Source organism: Perca flavescens, chromosome 8 (assembly GCF_004354835.1).
Source record: "Perca flavescens isolate YP-PL-M2 chromosome 8, PFLA_1.0, whole genome shotgun sequence".
NCBI lineage: Eukaryota > Metazoa > Chordata > Actinopteri > Perciformes > Percidae > Perca > Perca flavescens.
In genome coordinates, this window is record NC_041338.1 from 3,309,696 (window position 1) to 3,328,259 (window position 18,564).

The 18,564-nt window shown below is 43.0% G+C and overlaps 2 protein-coding genes across 2 annotated transcripts; one reads left to right on the plus strand and one right to left on the minus strand.

Annotated features, from left to right (window-relative positions):
• Positions 1-1,815: 1,815 nt before the first annotated feature.
• Positions 1,816-8,530, minus strand: dennd11 (DENN domain containing 11). The gene is made up of 9 exons (XM_028585954.1): positions 7,756-8,530; positions 6,278-6,377; positions 5,981-6,139; positions 4,286-4,439; positions 4,038-4,176; positions 3,237-3,368; positions 2,975-3,125; positions 2,705-2,773; positions 1,816-2,567 (listed from the first exon to the last, which is right to left on the minus strand). Exons 1-9 carry the CDS (start codon positions 8,183-8,185, stop codon positions 2,372-2,374), a joined length of 1,530 nt encoding a protein of 509 aa, XP_028441755.1. The 5' UTR covers positions 8,186-8,530; the 3' UTR covers positions 1,816-2,371.
• Positions 8,531-8,661: 131 nt separating this feature from the next.
• wee2 (WEE2 oocyte meiosis inhibiting kinase) lies at positions 8,662-17,093 on the plus strand. Its single transcript, XM_028585955.1, has 12 exons — positions 8,662-8,963; positions 9,462-9,740; positions 10,780-10,988; positions 11,619-11,676; positions 12,030-12,199; positions 12,314-12,435; positions 12,566-12,712; positions 12,815-12,919; positions 13,246-13,331; positions 16,118-16,288; positions 16,370-16,518; positions 16,626-17,093. Exons 2-12 carry the CDS (start codon positions 9,471-9,473, stop codon positions 16,765-16,767), a joined length of 1,629 nt encoding a protein of 542 aa, XP_028441756.1. The 5' UTR covers positions 8,662-8,963; positions 9,462-9,470; the 3' UTR covers positions 16,768-17,093.
• The last annotated feature ends 1,471 nt before the right edge of the window (positions 17,094-18,564 follow it).

Sequence of the window (18,564 nt, forward strand, 5' to 3'; positions counted from 1 at the left end):
AAAGAAGGCATTTTATACATTGGTGTGAGTTGTGTACATTCCCTTTTACATTTAACATACACCTGTAAAGCAAACACCGTCAGAGGCAAGAGTGTACGTCTACCGACATGAAATAGACCAGTCAGAGGCAACAGGTTTCCCTGGAGACAGTAAGGTCATACAAAAGTGCGTAGGACAATGTACTTAATCTGTCAGCAAATACTGTTGACGTACGTACAGTGACGAGTCGGACACTTTGCTGTAGTAAGTTTGAGAAAATCACATTTGCTTAAGGCCCCATTTCAACAACAAAGCTTAAGTGCCCTTCTCTTTCAGATACAATACTTGGTGCACTGTCTGTATTTTATTTTTTAATGAACCCAGAAAACATATTGGGGGGTGGGGTGGGGGGGGTCAAGTCAAAGGACAGACTATCAGCAGTTGTCAACGTGGGGATTAGCCCCTAAAAGATCATTTTTGAAATGTGATCATGAAATAAATATGAATATTTGTAGACTTGTGTAATGTGTAAAAGAAATGACTTAGCGTTTTAGCTTGCATCAGGGGGAGGGGCATGGGAAGGCTGAGAACCACTATTCCAAATGTATACGAGGCAAACAGAATCAGCCTCAACAAATTATCAATCTGATTGGCAGCGTGATGGCAGCCAGGATAATTCAAAAGACACAATTGGCCCACACCAGGAGCTGGATTAACTCATTTGGACTGTGATGAAAAGGACTGAGGAACCCAAATCTCCAAAAGCACAAAGACATCTTTGTCAGGGACGCAGACAAGCAAAGAGGATCCCTCTGAAACAAGTAAACTACAAATGGCTCCATCAAGGACTCTTCAGTCAACACGATCACACAACAAATATTGGCTTTAGTTAAGGAATCAGCCTGTGGTTCGAGTAAAAAAAAAAGAGAACACACACACACACACACACACACACACACACACACACACACACACACACACACACACACACACACACACACACACACACACACACACACACACACACACACACACACACACACACACACACACACACACACACACACACACACACACACACACACACACACACACACACACACACACACACACACACACACACACACACACACACACACACACACAGGTACAGTTAAGCATGATCACTTTGTGAATCAGGAAATAGTCCCGTGGTGGACATGGTGCAGCATTCATAATAGGTTAGTGTCATAAAGTCACATTCATTTACAATTCAAGAAACCTCAGCTTAAGGTCAAACATGTAACAAAACCAAAAGTTCCTAGAACACCCCCACCACTAGCACTTTGACTGTGATCAAACACAGAGACACATTATATTACATCTACCTCGTGTTGAAGGTGCGTAAAAAGGAGAACAGAGTGTTCAACAGCTTTCCCCCTCTCATTCTGTGAGTCAGCGTAATAATATTTAAGCATCCCCCATTATAAAAAAAGAGGATATCACACTCATTAACAAAGATCCTCACCTCTCACTTTCAGTTGTTAAAGAAAATAGTAAAAAACTGGAAAACACATTTACATGAAGAAGGCTGATTTGAACTAGCACAGACTCCCACTGCTTCCTTTTTGAAAGGCAAATTAAGTAAAAAGCATTTTAATGTATTTACTAAACATAATCATCCAAGTATGTTAATATAGTAGGATGGAATTGTTGCACAACCTATTTGAAGCACAAATTCATTTCCAGCATTAAAACCTCCCCCCACATATTATTATTTTAATATATATATATATATATATATATATATATATATATATATATATATATATATATATATTTATTCTTTTCGTCAGACAAACCGTACGTACGTGCTCACCAAAGCTGCAGGATTCTGAATGCTTCAATGACTTCTTCACTGTGATGGGTGCAGTGGAGAACGACCAATAATCCTGCTGTGATGACCGTACTTGACCAAGACTTCAGTACTTTTATCCTGTGCTTCAGCCCTGGCCGCTTAAAGCCAGAATCAAAGTCAAACAACGGCACACGAGCAAACACTTATTTCGGACAAAAAAAAAAACATAAGTGAGGGACATACGATGTGGGTGGCTATGAGACCACGCAGCTGCCAAGCAGTGCTGTTGGCTAGGCGGGTGTTTAACAGCCACTGCGGACCAGTGCACCAAACGTTAAGTGTCCTCATCATCCACACTGTTTGGAAACAAGTCTCCACAGGTCAGATGAGAGACGCGCGCAGGGGGAAAACAGACACCCAGGTGGGGACATTGGGCGACAGATGGAGGTCCCAGGGTGGAGGCAGTGTCTTTGGTGTCTTGGTGTGTGTGTGTGTGTGTGTGTGTGGGCCTTGAAGGCACAAATATCCAGTGGCGTTCCGGGGTTTTCAGGGGGCTCAGGGGCAGCAGAGGTTGTCTACGACCAGCGTGACGTCAATACCGTAAACCTCCAGCAGGTCGACCAAGAAGGAGCGATCACCCTGGGGATCCAGCCCCATGGCCCTCACGTGTTCGGTGGTGAGGGTGGGGTCAGTGCTCCCTGCTACATCTGACAGGGTCTGGAAGATGCGGTTATTCAGCTCCATGAAGAACCTAGGACAGGGTTAAAGACGAGTGCGTCATGCTCTAGTCCTCCGCATCACATAATAGTACTACTCTCCTTAAACCTTCTGCCTGTGAATAGGACTCGAGTCCACAAGCAGCTATGAATACACTTGTCAAGGACTCACAGAATGAAAAGATCCTCTTCATTTGACGTGCAGTCTCCATCCACCTCCTGAGAGTACAGCAACATTTGCCTGAAAAAAAGATGTCATCATCATCATCATCATCATCATATCTGACAAATAGGATCTTTATGCCTCTTATTGTGCTCCTTGCTAGCCAGTATCTAAGAGTGTTCACGGTAATTATGCAGCCTTTTTTTTGATAACTCAAATATGAATGCATGTATCACATTTGTAAAAATCTGATAAAAAAAGTATTTTTACAGTGTGTACCTCTGTTCACTCAGTTTCCTGTACTTCTCCTTATCTGCTGCATTCAGTCGGAGCAGCGGCTGCAAATGACTTCTGTGCGTTTTCACATTCTGGTTATCAATGTAGACGTCGTACAGCTCCTTCTTCTCCTCAAAAATCTTCTCTGTGGTGCCTTTAAAACGATTTAAAAAAACAAAAAACATGCTCATATATAAGGAATCGTTTCCATAGATAACAGACAGTGGTCAATTAACCATTTTTGTACGGTTAAAGCTTCACTCACAGGCCACGAATGACAGCTCTGTTTCCAGGGCAGTGATGTCGGCTACATTGATGTAGAAAAAGGGCCGTAATTCAGGCACAGAGACACCGATTCCAGGTAAAGAGACATTGGCCAGGCAGCAACAGCAATACACTGAGGGAAGGACAAGAACATAGGGAATTAAAACATAGGAAATAAAACATAGAAAATAAAAGACAACACTTAGGTTGCAACATTGGTACATTCATTACATCCTGAACTGTTTGTGTTAAAGTGCTCATGTTATGCTCATTTTCAGGTCCTTAATTGGATTTAGAGGTTGTACCAGAATAGGTTTATGTGGTTTAATTTTCAATAAACATCATATTTTTGTTGTACTGCACATTGCTGCAGCTCCTCTTTTCACCCTGTGTGTTGAGCTCTCTGTTTTAGCTACAGAGTGAGGCATCTCACTTCTGTTCCATCTTTGTTGGGAGTCGCACATGCTCAGTAAGTACTGCTAGCATGCTTGCGGAGGGCGTGCCACGCTAGCAGCTAGGTGAGCATTATAACGTGTGTTACAAAGTGACCACGTTGGTCTCTGAAGTAAAGGCTGGACTACAATAGAGCTGTTTGGAGCAGTTGGTGAACAGTGTTTTCTGTTGGAGATGGTAAGTCCCTTTGGGGGGGACTTTGGGCTTTTTCACTTTGTAAACCTATAACGTGCACAAAAAAAAGATATATAACACAATAAAGGAAAGGGGAAAAGCCAAAAAGCATAATATGAGCACTTTAAGAAAAAACGTGGGAGTGTGTGTAAGCATGTGTGTTTGAGCTTCTCACCCCTGTAGCAGACCACACCTACAGGCGGAGGGGAGAAGATGAGGATCCGTTTCCTCAGCAACGCAAACTTCCACAGCACCATTATCTGTTCCCCGAAAAACTGGATGAACTGGGACATGCAGCCAGCTGGGTGGGTGATCTGCAGAGAGAACAAAAGTGACAAATAGGTTGGTGTTGTTGTTGTTTTGTGCTATAGAGCAAATCTGCTATCACCAACCATAGATAAGTGTGTTCTGCTGCTTTCACACCTTCATTTCTGGGTGCATGCAGCGGTTGATGGTGGTCACGCCCCAGGTTGGGCAAGCAGTGACCAGACCATTTCCTGTCGGGGGGAGGATGGCCTTCTTATCCTCATAGAAGGCCTCCAGGGGAGAGTACTGGCCCGGACACTTTAACTGGTGTCTACGAGGCAATGGCAGGAGGAAGAGAGGGGGGAGAAGAGAGAAAGTAGAATAATGTCAGGTATGAGGCATCCAAGCCTTTCCAGATTTCTATAATTAGGCAGATTACGCTCGCTTGAGTGTATTTAAACAAATCACATTTGTATGTTAATTATCTGTCAATGTACGACCATGAAAGCTCACAGCTCATGCCAGCGTTGTAGTCGAGTCACCAAAGAAGAGTCAGAGTCGAGTCACAAGACCAGAGAACAGCGACTCGAAAACTCCACTTACTGCCTTTGACACATACTGCAAGTAGTCAGAAACTTCATCCAACTTCCGAGTGCTACTTCATGAACGCTCAAATCCGATTTCATAAATCCTCGAGTCCAAGTCATCAGTGCGCGAGTCCAAGTCGAGTCACGAGTCCAGAGAATAGCAAGGACTGGAGTAATCCATCGCTGGCTCATGCAGTGTCATCCGAAAGGTTTAAAGACCATTACTAAAGCTCTGCAGCTTGCACCTGAAAGTATTAACTCAATCACTATTTTTTACACGCTGGAAGTGGAAGTCTGTGTAGAAGCATTGTGTATTCGGTATCAGACATTATTTAGGTCATCCATAATGCAAGATTACCGATGTGTGCTTGGTCAGTAACAGTCACTTGTTCTTAAATTGCATCGTGGGATAATTTGAGGCCACGCGCATTACATAAACGCCACTGCTCTGTCATATAACCACATCCATTCATTAAGTACTCATGCTAAACATACAGTATTTCAAACACAATTTGAGGCATCTGCTTGCTACTCTAGAGTGACTGTAAAACAAGCCACAGTAACCACACAGAAACCGTAGGCTAGATTACCACACAGATTAATTCACATCCACTTGTATTTGGCGGTAACTTGAGCCATTTGTATTTGTAAGCCTCATTTTAGGGCCACACGCGTTACATAAATGCCACTGCTCTATGTAATATAACCACAACCATTCAGTACTCATGCTTAACATATTTCTAACACAATTTGAGGCATATGCTTGCATCTGTAGAGTGACAAGCCACAAGAAAAGCCACAGTGACCACATATAAACCAAATAGATTCCCACACAATTCACATCCACTTGTATTTGGCGGTAAACTGAGCCATTTGTGTTTGTAAGCCGAAACTGTGGCTGTGTCATCTATTTATACAAAGTCAATAGGGAGACAAGCTTTCGTGAGAGGACTGAGGCAGAAGAGCAGAGTTACTGAAGAGAAGAGAGGTTGTCAAGACTTCCACTTCCGTGCTCAGACTTCATCCGAAAACTGCATGTAAATGGGCTCTTGTGACGAAAAGCTGTAACCGGGACTCTGGGTTTATGTTTAATAGATGAGAAACATTTTAACAAAGAAGCAAGGACAGGAGGGTGGCATGAGGAGAAATATGTAAAAAAAAATTTGGGGGGGAGAAATTAATAAGGTGATCAGAAATGAAATAGGGTTGTGCAAAGGTGACAAAATAAGGTAAAAAAAAAAAGAGACCGAAAGAAAAATGCTACACGACACACAGCATGTCTCACCTGACTTGGTTCTCCAAGAAGTGCATGTAGCGGTAAAGCAGAGTGTAGGAGGGAGACAGAATTCCCACAGACTTCATCCTGGCTCCTCGCTCCAGCTCACTCTCCACAGGCAGGTTAGCGAAACAAGCCAGCCCAAAGTAACAGCCTTTACGGAAATATCTAGCCAAAGGCAAAACAAAGATCAGGAGTAAACACAAAGGGAAACACAGGGATATTGAACACACCTGTGTTCCTCTACATACTGGATTTCATGCTTGCTGATTAGTGGGAAGGGGGGTGTGTGGGGGGAGTACGTACATAAAGTCGTTGGCGATCCGATGGGAACCGCTGGCAATTGACTTAAATTCAACTCCGTCTAGGTTGATGTCGTGAGGCAGGCACCACTCTACCATATTCCCTGTGACACACACACACACACACACATATAAAAAATAATATATTTGATATGTTACAGTAGGAAAAGCACAGGTGTAAGTAATAAAAAAAAAGAAAATATATATATATATTATAATATTGTGCATGCTGAATCACTGTCCCACTGCCATGGCTTACTGGAGCACTAGAATAAAACGGAGTCATCATTAATGATATTAGTAACGCCTGAGCTTTTCCTACTATCACAAGGTACACGACAATTACTTGTGCAATTAAATGACAGGCGTTGGAGAAGTGACACCACCGATTGTCGCAGTTGTCACAATACCTTCAAAAGAGGTACGTTTTGTTAAACATACACTCTTTGGGAAATAAAAAAGGGAATTTTTGACATTAAAACTGGTTGAATGAGAAAAATGACTAGCAATACAAGAAGAGTTAAAAAAAAGTTACTTCCCATTCTGTCTACTTTCATCCTGGCCACTTCCTCTAATCCTGTATTCCAGTCATGTAGTAACAAGAGGTCAGGGACAGTCAGAAAGCACTGACTCAGCTACTGTATTATGTTTACACTACCTTGGTGTGTACGGCTTAACCCCTTTCCATATGCAGTGACATCCCCGTCTTGTTTTCTCTTCTAATGGCATTTTCTTTTATACCAGCTTGGACTTTGGTCCACTCAATTCTTGCATGAGCTTTTTGTCAGCTTGCAAAATCAGGAAGTCCATTTCTTTTGGAAGTGTTGCAACCACCAAAGTTAAGGTTATTTCAACACTGTGGGTTGATTGTGAATTTAGTGGATTTTAGTAGGGTCTTCACATTTGACATGTTTGACAACCCACCTACCTGGGCTGATAGCACCATACACCTGTCACCTCCCCACCCCCCACTACTCAGTAATAGCCTACAGTTCACTAAAGCATAGGGCTGGGCGATAGGGAGAAAATCAGATATCACAATATTTTTGACCAAATACCTCGATATCGATATTGCGGCGATATTCTAGGCTTGACAATTGGTGCTTTAACAAAATATCTTCACACTTAGATTTTAGATAAATAATCATCAGTCATGTGGACATAATGTCTAAGTGAGGAAAAGGCAATTAATAGAACAGCTAGAACAGTCTGGTGAGTTCAGAAAAGTAAATCACTTTACTGTAATGCAGCCTTTAAAACCAGGACAAGACACCACTTATGTCATATTACGATATTACAATATCCAAAATCTAAGACAATATCTAGTCTCATATCACGATATCGATATATTGCCCAGCCCAACTAAAGCACATCAGACATTCCAAGATAACAACAGGATAATAAGTTCAGGGAATGTAGCAGTCCACTTTAAACACGAGAGATAAAACGATCAGATGATCTCGCTACAAAATGATTGCTCACCTGATCTTGTATCAAAGGTAACCACAAACACAGCCACGATCTGGTCTTTTTCCTCCCACTGGTCCCTCGCCGAGAGGCCGGGGAAGGGAACATTACGATCCGTACCGATGAGAGGCTCCGGGCGATCCCACCTGTGCCCGGAGAGCTCTGTCCGCGGACGGCCCGGGCTTCCGTTCCTGCTGGCAACAACAGCTGTTACACTCTTCGTCGTCGGGCTGCAGGTGATGGTGGTGGCCGCGGTGCTCCACCCAGTGCCAGCCGCGGTCCCCGTCGGTGTACGGCGCCCAGCTGGCTGCCAACTTTTCTCCGCCGCTGCGTCCTCCTCCCTCGGCGGCGCAGGCGGCGGCGGCGGGGGGGCCGCCTGGTTCGGATACGGTGGTGGGATCTCCTCCCAGTCCAGCAGCGGGGCTCGGTCCGACTGCTTCACCATGGTGGTGCTGCTGCCTCCAAGGACTCGGGGAAGGGAGAAATAACACAAAAAGTCCGCTGTCCGGTTGAATCGAGCACACTAAACGCGCTGCTGCTGGAGCCGGATCATGGTTCCCTGGTTCCCTGGTTCCCTGGTTCCCTGCTGCCTGCGGGCTTGTTTTCTACGGATCTGTAAGCGTGTCACATCCACTGACAGGCTGCTGCTTCTTCCTCCGCCTAGTCTAACTGTTTTGATGACGTCGCTGACTTCCGCCCACGTGTCTATATTACTATTTCATACAGTGACCTGATTTTGGTTATGGGCTATTCATTTTGCCCATAATAGTCTTAACCCTCGTGTCGTCTTCCCGTCAACCTTGAAAACCTTTTTCGTTTTTGACGCCTTTTTAAATTGTAAATTTTTTCTTCTACACATTTTCACCGCTTATTTCTACGTCACATATTTTCTGATATAAAACAAAAATTGAAAACGGGTCAATGTGACGTCAACACAAGGGTTAAAACAGTCACAAGGACATTTAGTGTGTCCGTTAGTAGGCTACTCAAGTCTATACGCATTCCTTCATGCTATTTTAATTACTTTAAGTTCCATCCATACACCTTTATTTTAGTTCGATTTTCACAGTTTTTATGGTAACACCGTTCAAAGTTGCTTACGCATTTAACAGCCACTTTAAAGTCAGGTGCGTCGGTGGCATAGTTTATTTAATCAGGAAGTAATTTACATACAGGGCGCGAAATTCAAGCGTGGTGGTGGTGGTGCGGGATGCGACGTGTTAGTGAGTATACGTGATACACACACACACACACACACACACACACACACACACTATTAGTCAAACGTGCAGCGCGATGTGAATGTTATTGACCACTTTGTGAAGCACCTGTTGAGCTTTCAGGTGAGTCTGGAAATTCCATCCCAGCGTGACTGGAAAGCTGCTGTTCAATGGCGCCCTACATGATAAGGAAGAACGTCTTAAAAATGTTATTGATTAAATTATGGGACTTATGTTGTGGTAGTGGAAGTCAAAAGTGATCTTGTGACCCTATATCATACTGGATATATATGTAGGCCAGGCCTACTGGTGTAGAGGTTGACATGTTTTATTTCCTCATCTACCTTAAGAGACTTAAATGCAGGCCTGATAACTTCATGCATAACATCAATCCCAAATTTAAAACCTTTTTAAGTATTTTTGCTTTCTAAGGGCAGTCAAATGCGGGATTTTAAGCATTTTAAGGGAAACCTTAAAATGTTTCTTTGCCCCTACACTCAGGTCCCAGGCATGGCGACGTTGTTTGACGAGATCAGCCAGCAGCTAGACTTCTCTAGCTGCGGAGAGGAGGGGGGCAGCAGTGACAACAGCTCTGATGACTGCACCTCCAGCATCCGGAGTCCCAGGATCCACAGTCCCAGCTCTGTGTGCAGGACACCCAGGGTGCAACGCCACCGCAGTAGAAACGACACCTTATCATCCCCTTTACAGTGCACCAGCCCCATCCCTTACGCTTCCTGGAGGAAACTGAGGCTCTGTGACTCTCCCAGCACACCCAAGGTGGGGACTAATTCAGATTGGTTGTCCCCTTAGGCTACGTTCACACTGCAGGCAGAAGTAGCCCAAATCTGATTTTATTTATTTTTTTGGGGTCAAGTGACCAGGTCAGACTTCAGTAGTTCTGTGAACACTCAAATCTTGCCCAGATCTGATATTATTATTATTATTATTATTATTATTATTATTATTAAATTTTTTTAATCAGATTTAGACCACATCCATGTCGTGCTGAATTAGACCCAGGTCTGATATTTTAATTTATTTTTATTTTTACATTTTTTTCCCCATTGCAGTGTGAACAACCAAGGTGGAATTTATGCAACTTTTACATCCATCTACATTTGTTACGATTCTGCGCCGGTGGGAGTTAGCCCTAGACACAGACGGTAAAATTAAAAATTTGACTAGGCCTACAAAATGGAGAACAGTGATGGAAGTCAGTGGAAGGAGAGTGAGGTGTTAGACCTAATTGGTGTATGGGGAGATACTTCAATTCAATCAAAACTAGAAGGATCATTCCGTAGCTCTGTTTTTGAAAAAGTAGCAAATGAAATGGAAGAATAGGGACACAAGAGAATGTGGCTGCAGCGTCAAAGGAAGTAAAGCTAAATTTAAAGAAGCCAACTTTGGCTCTCTTTCTCTTCGTTCTTCTCCTCCTCAGCACCTGCTCATTAATCGTTACGGCTGCCATTACACAAACATTTTGAAATAAAAGCGAAAATGCTTACTTCCTCCATAACCTCCCTAACTGTCATTGTTATTGTTCTTTTGCGCATGCGGGTCAGTTCGAAACCGCAAACAGTTGACACTGGAATCTGATATATAGGCCACCTTTTTAAAAGATGATGTGACTAGCCAAACAAAAAATGTAATCTGAGCATAAATTCCAAATTAAGCCTTAAGACTTGCGGTGTGAACGTAGCCTTAGTGTGCCCCTGTGGTCTCACATGTTGTACCAGTTTAACGTCAGTGGGATGACTTGCATTTCTGTCCTTTTTTTTTTTATTTTATTTTTTTATTTTATTTATTTTTCCTGTAGAGCCTACTATCAAAGTCGTCCCAGCCTTGCTCCAGCAGTAAGATAAGTTGCCTTCAGAGGACCCTGCGGTTCTCCTCCGCTGCCCCTAACCTCACCCAGGCACCTTGTGTCAATGTGAATCCTTTCACCCCTGACACAGTCCGCAGGAACAGCGAGCAGCAGTGGAAGAACCATTGCAGGAGTGATGATGAGGATGATTATGGCCGCAGGTACTACGGCTTTACGCTGTATCGTAGATCTGTAAGGGTATGAATTGTAAACCCCAGTATGTGCTCGGGCTGCACTATATGAGGAAAATATCTAATTGCGATTTATTTTTTACCGATATTGCGATATGATTCCCAATATTGGAGGTAATGATCATTTTCGTATTCTCAATTTCATTGAAAAATATTTAAATGGTTAAAAGGTTTTCTTTTTCTTTTTTTAAGTCTATAGGATACGATTTGTAGACTGGGCTGTCTCTGCATTTTTCCCCCCCCCCGCCCCTTGCGATTTGGATAATTGTGCAGCCCTAGTATGTACCTGTCATTATTACTCCAAGATGGGGTTTTATTTTGAAGATCATGTGTGGAAACTTGCCCAAATGTGTAATTTAGAACATCTCACAGCACAGGGAACTTGTATTGTGGTTTAGGTTTCCAAATTAGAGCTGTTTTTAACAGTGGCGAATGTCTTAATTTGCTGGTAGATTCCCACTAATAAAATAGTTTGAATTCTACGTCTTTGTATTTTTGGCACCCTTACACATAGGCCTCATTTTTTTTTTTTTTTTTTTTTTTTTTTTATCCCTTACTAAAGCAGTCTCAAAGGTCTAAAGGCTCTTTTTCATCTTCCAGGTTGAAACACAGCCTAACGTCATCTGAGGAGGATGATGAAGCCTTTCTCCCACCAAAGGTACAACTATTTTTATCAGTCCCTTTCTGGTGGATGTAATCCTCCCTCTCTGATGCTTCTGATATGATTTCATCATTAGGCTTTGTCATCTCCATCTGCCTCCTCACTTCTTTTGTCCATAATTACATGCTGCCAGTCCTACTTCTGGGATTTCTCTAAGAAAAAAAAAAAAAAAAAAAAAAAAAAAAAAGGGAAGATCCGGGTCTCCACAAAACCTTTTCATCGTGGAAGCGCTACCATATTTGGTGAAGCATCAAAGAAAAAAAACCCGGTTCTCCTGGCTGTAAGTGACGTATGTTGTTATGAAATGTTTTTGGTTTTACCACGAGGCCCTCCATCTGTTTATCTGGCAGAGGAGAGCTGTCCAAGCCTTCATGCTGTCCCGCTATGAGAGTGAGTTCCTGGAGCTGGAGTGCATTGGCGTGGGCGAGTTTGGTGCAGTTTACAAGTGTGTGAAGAGGATGGATGGTTGCTTGTACGCCATAAAACGCTCTCGCCGACCCCTGGCAGGCTCTGCCAACGAGTGAGTCAGCAGCTCTGTGCCAGAGATGGCTATGTTTTTGATCAAGTCAGAAACCAAATTAAAACGTTGAGGGAAATGTAACTATTTTTTAATTCTTTTTTTATATCCTCTCAGGCAACTGGCCCTAAAAGAAGTGTATGCACATGCTGTTCTTGGGCACCACCCACATGTTGTACGCTATTATTCAGCATGGGCAGAGGATGATCACATGATCATTCAGAATGAATACTGCGATGGTAGGTTTCCCCTTACAACCAAAAAACAGTTTTAGGAAGACTTGAATGAAATGAAATTCCAAGTATCTTTTTTTTAGATGAACTAAATTGAATTCTGTGGTTTTTGATAACGTCAATGTGTGGGTGCCAGGTGGAAGTCTCGGTGACGTGATTGTGAAGAAGAAGGTGCAGGGTGAGCTGTTTTCAGAGGCAGAGTTGAAAGATTTGCTCTTACAAGTGTCTCTGGGTCTAAAATACATCCACAGCTCGGGCCTCGTACACCTGGACATCAAACCAAGTGAGTCTCGTTTGGCAGTTCTCGGTTTGCGTTTCTTGTTCAGTCTAAACCTAAAGGTTCTTGTGCCAAAAAAAAAACCTGCCTTGTTTTAATTCTTTGTAGGTAATATATTCATTTGCCAACGTCCCAGCACAAGTGCAGCAGGTGAAGGGGAGAGCGAGGAGGAAGATGACCGAAGCACATCAGCAGGAGTCATTTACAAAATTGGTATTTGTATTTAAAGGGGACATATGTTCATTTTCAGGTTCTACTTGTATTTGGGGTTTCCTCTAGAACATGTTACTAATATATAGTTGTATATTAGTTGTGACATCACAACCTTAAGGAAGTCTTGACGACTCCTTTTTTAAAAAGCACAGTTTTTGAAAATGGGCTGTGTGCCCTTCTCTGTGGAATGAGCGTTCTTTTACTGTATTTATATAGCACCTTGATGTACTTTATAATCTCGCTTTTTACAATATGGGACCTTTTTTAATGTTGGACATTCTACCTGAAATTTGTTTGCGGTCAAGTCTGATTCTTGTTTTCTGCAGGGGATCTGGGTCATGTGACCTCAACCAACAGTCCTCAAGTTGAGGAAGGGGACAGCCGCTTTCTGGCCAGTGAGGTCCTGCATGAGGTAAACATTTTGCAGAACAATTACTGTCAAAAGAAAAAGTAGGCTTGGGGTCCGAGTCGGTTGCACTTCACTGTAGGTTTAAAGGTCCCATGACATGGTGCTCTTTGGATGCTTTTATATAGACCTTAGTGGTCCCCTAATACTGTATCTGAAGTCTCTTTTATACAGTGGGGGAAATAAGTATTTGACCCCTTGCTGATTTTGCAGGTTTGCCCACTTACAAAGAATGCAAAAATCTACAATTTTAATCATATGTACATTCTAACAGTGAAAGACAGAATCCCAAAGAAAATTCCAGAAAATCACATCATATGAATTTATTAAAATTGATAACCATCTGATGAGGAAAAACAAGTATTTGACCCCCTGGACAAACAGCATGTTAATATTTTGTACAAAAGCCATTATTGGCCAGCACAGATGTTAAACGGTTTTTATAGTTGGTGACAAGGTTTGTGCACATTTCGGCAGGGATGTTGGCCCTCCTCCTGCAGACAGCCTCCAAATCATTCAGGTTCGAGGTTGTCACCTGGCAACTCGAATTTTAAGCTCCCTCCAAAGATTTTCAATCGGATTCAGGTCTGGAGACTGGCTAGGCCACTCCAGAACCTTGATGTGCTTCTTCTTCAGCCACTCTTTTGTTGCTTTGGCGGTATGCTTAGGGTCGTTGTCGGGTGCTGAAACACCCATCCTCGACCCATCTTCAGCTCTCTCACTGAGGGAAGGAGATGTCGGTCCAGAATTCCACGATACATGGCCCCGTCCATCCTCCCCTCAATACGATGGAGTTGTCCCGTCCCCTTGGCTGAAAAGCACCCCCAAAGCATGATGTTGCCACCACCATGCTTGACGGTGGGGATGGTGTTCTTTGGGTTGTACTCGGTGTTCTTTGCCCTCCTAACACGACGAGTTGAGTTGAGGCCAAAAAGTTCTATTTTGGTCTCATCTGACCACATCACCTTCTTCCAGGCCTCTTCTGAGTCGTCCAGGTGGTGAATGGCGAACTTCATGCGGGCCTGTACATGTTTCTTCTTGAGCAGGGGGACCTTGCGTGCGCTGCAGGATTTCAATCCATGACGGCGTAGTGTGTTACCAACCGTTTCTTTTGTAACTGTGGTCCCAGCTGCCTTCAGTTGATTCATCAGTTCCCCCCCTTGTGGTTTTGGGATGATTCCTCACCGTTCGCATGATCAGGGACACCCCACAAGGCAAGATCTTGTGTGGAGGCCCAGACCGAGGGAGGTTGGCGGTGGTGTGGTGCTTCTTCCATTTCCTGATAACTGCACCGACAGTTGATCTTTTCTCTCCAAGTTGCTTTCCGATTCTCTTGTAGCCCATCCCAGCCTTGTGCAGATCAACAATCTTGTCCCTGATGTCCGTAGAAAGCTCTTTGGTCTTGCCCATGGTGGGGATGTTGGATGCTGGTTGTTTGGGTGTTGACAGGTGTCTTTTATACAGGTAACGAGGTGAGGCAGGTGTATTTGATGTAGATAATTGGTTCGGATTGGGGCTGTGTCTTAAAGAAAGACTAACTGGCTTGTAGGAGCCAGAATACTTGCTGTTTGTCCAGGGGGTCAAATACTTGTTTTTCCTCATCAGATGGTTATCAATTTTAATAAATTCATATGATGTGATTTTCTGGAATTTTCTTTGGGATTCTGTCTTTCACTGTTAGAATGTACATATGATTAAAATTGTAGATTTTTGCATTCTTTGTAAGTGGGCAAACCTGCAAAATCAGCAAGGGGTCAAATACTTATTTCCCCCACTGTATAGACCTTAGTGGTCCCCTAATACTGTATCTGAAGTCTCTTTTATATAGACCTTAGTGGTCCCCTAATACTGTATCTGAAGTCTCTTTTATATAGACCTTAGTGGTCCCCTAATACTGTATCTGAAGTCTCTTTTATATAGACCTTAGTGGTCCCCTAATACTGTATCTGAAGTCTCTTTATATAGACCTTAGTGGTCCCCTAATACTGTATCTGAAGTCTCTTTTTATAGACCTTAGTGGTCCCCTAATACTGTATCTGAAGTCTCTTTTATATAGGCCTTAGTGGTCCCCTAATACTGTATCTGAAGTCTCTTTTATATAGGCCTTAGTGGTCCCCTAATACTGTATCTGAAGTCTCTTTCCCAAAATTCAGCCTTGATGCAGAATTACAGCCACTAGAGCCAGTCTCACAATGAGCTTTCCTTAGGATGTGCCATTTCTTTGTCTGTAGCTATTGAGGAGGAGAGGGGGGTTTGGCCATCGTTTGCATGTAAACTGAGACAAACGGAGGTTTAGGCAGCTGAGAGAGAGAGAGAAAGAGGAAGTGATTAGTTGCTGTTGTTGCTATTTTTGGGATTCTGACGTGGCTAACGTGGGCTTGAGCTTCTCGTTACACCGCCACCTACAGGTCTGATGTGCTCTTGATTGCATTGACGGCATATATACACTGGTACGTGTAAACAAACCCTTTTCTGAAAACTGTGAAAAAGCTGTGCACAATGTTATTTTTGAAAACAGAGGTTGAAATGTCAGTTTATGAAAATAGCCGGCCATGTGTAAACGTAGCAAAAGGCAGAGCAGGATACCCAGGGCTCGGTTTACACCTATCACCATTTCTAGCCACTGGGGGACCATAGGCATATATTAATGTTAAAAAAAAAACTCAAAGTGAAATGTTTATGCCATGGGACCTTTTTTTAAAGAAATGGAAAAAGAAGACATTCAGAGGTCCAGCTGTATTTGCATTGTTTTTTTTTTTTTTGTTCATATCAGCAGTCTCTCTGCTTCCCAGGATTACAGCCAGCTGCCCAAGGCAGACATCTTTGCTCTGGGCCTCACGATTCTGCTGGCAGCCGGCGCTCCTCCACTGCCTCAAAATGGAGAAGAATGGCACAGCCTTAGAGAGGGGCAGCTCCCCAAACTGCCAAAGGAGCTGTCACCTCCCTTCAGAGGTCTACTTCAGGTACTCTTTTATTTCTGCTCTTTCTACTCTTATTGAACTACTACCTGTTTTTTTATTACATTTGTGTTTTCTTTGTGTAAGTTGATGCTGGATCCAGACCTGACGAAGCGGCCATCTGCCAGGGAGCTTTGCAAGCACACAGTCTTGAGGGATGAGAGGACTGGGAGGGTGGCCGCTCAGCTACGAAGAGAGCTCAATGTAGAGAAGTTCAGGACAGCCATGCTTGAAAAGTAAGAGGGCCCCAGTCTTCATTCATTCATTCATTCATTCTTAAAAACTTGCATGCTGATTCTAGTTAAAAAAACCAAACTATTCCTTATTTCCATTTTCTTCACAGAGAGCTCCAGGAGGCTCGACAGGCAGCTTTGTCACCCAAGCAAAGGCTCCCACTTGGGCTGAAACTCCCTGCAGGAAGGAGGCTTGTTGGTAGGAAGACTGAGCGATCCATGAGCTTTGGTTGCCTAGGGTATGGAGTCTGACAGGACATCGTGAGGCCCACATGCCTGTTCTTTGTTCTGATTATATGCGAGTCCTTCTGCAACCAGTCTGACGTAAACACGTAGCATGTCTAGAAGAAGATGGTGTGACCGTATTCCCTATCCAGCAGAGATTATGTTGGAACAGATTGAAATAACTGGATGGACAGTCCTATGAGTCTTCAGAGGGGTGCAGAGCTGTGGACAGCAGGATTTATCTGACTGATCACTTCAAGTGATTTTTCTGGCAGAGGAGAGCTGTTACTACTGCAGAACAGTGTACTGTTTTTGTACTGTTTTTAACCTGTAAATAAACATTTGAAGCATTTTATTGGTTCCATTTCCCTTTTTGTGTGTGTGTGTGTGTGTGTGTGTGTGTGTGTGTGTGTGTGTGTGTGTGTGTGTGTGTGTGTGTGTGTGTGTGTGTGTGTGTGTGTGTGTGTGTGTGTGTGTGTGTGTGTGTGTGTGTGTGTGTGTGTGTGTGTGTGTGTGTGTGTGTGTGTGTGTGTGTGTGTGTGTGTGTGTGTGTGTGTGTGTGTGTGTGTGTGTGTGTGTGTGTGTGTGTGTGTGTGTGTGTGTGTGTGTGTGTGTGTGTGTGTGTGTGTGTGTGTGTGTGTGTGTGTGTGTGTGTGTGTGTGTGTGTGTGTGTTCACAAGAGCTGTTGGACAAACCCACACAGGTACTTTCCAGTGTTGTGTTGCTCTCCTCTAGAACTCCAGCCAACTGTATGACGATGTAGGTGAAACTAGGGGTGGTTTGTGTGGACTCACCACAGGGGATTTCCTATATATTCTATAGAAATTGGAAAGTATTGTGTATATGGTCTATAGAAATAACACAATATTGTAAATGAGTTTTGGATACTTTTTTTTTTTTTTTTTTTCTAAAGCTATGTTTAATGGGCAATGCAGGAATTATGGTTGGACCCCGAATAAAAGGGACAAATATTTGGACAAGAGGCTGCATCTGTTTTTTGTGTATGAGTCAGGCAGAGGTGGAAAGAGTACTAGAATATTGTATATAAGTACTGTTACTTTTTTTGTAATTTAAATTTTTATTTGCAAATCTGACAAACAAACGCTCATATGGTATAGCTTAACACAGGACAAATAAGATGAAGAGGTCAGATATAACATTTCAGCCAAAGCATAAGATATCCTGGTCCCAAGGTGTGTGAAAAATGTACAAGCTGAGCAGACAGAAAGTACAGCAGTATTAGTTAAATAACAAAATAAAATAACAATCAAACTAAATATCAGTAAATTAAATAGAGATGGCCTAAAAATCTGGTTACAGTCCCATAATCAGGCTACTAGTTAGAGGTCAGGGGTCCGTTCCAGGTAGAAAGTTTAACAAACTGAGTTTTCGGTTCCAGAACAGCTGATTTGAGTTGGTTCAATCAACTCGGAGTATGTTCACTCGGGGTTACGCGCGTGCACAAAAGGCAGTATGAATGGAGCCATGATTCTACGATTCACCATGGTAACAACCACAAACAAACGGCTCGGCGGAAATACTCATGCGCACAAACAGCGAGTTTGAACCTTATATATATGTCAATGGTTTGAACATAGTATTTCGTTAAAAAAGCAAGACAGCGGCTGCTGCTGCAAAAGAGAGAGAATTGGTGTGGGAGAAAATTGCTGCTCGATCGAGTCAATGCGTACGCATTCACAGTGTATTCATTTCATATTTAATCACAGTTAAGTTATAATATTACTGGTGAAAACTGGAATTGTATTACACCTATAATTTTATTTAGGTGTAATCCTGCGGGCGAAAAAGTCAACTATACTAATG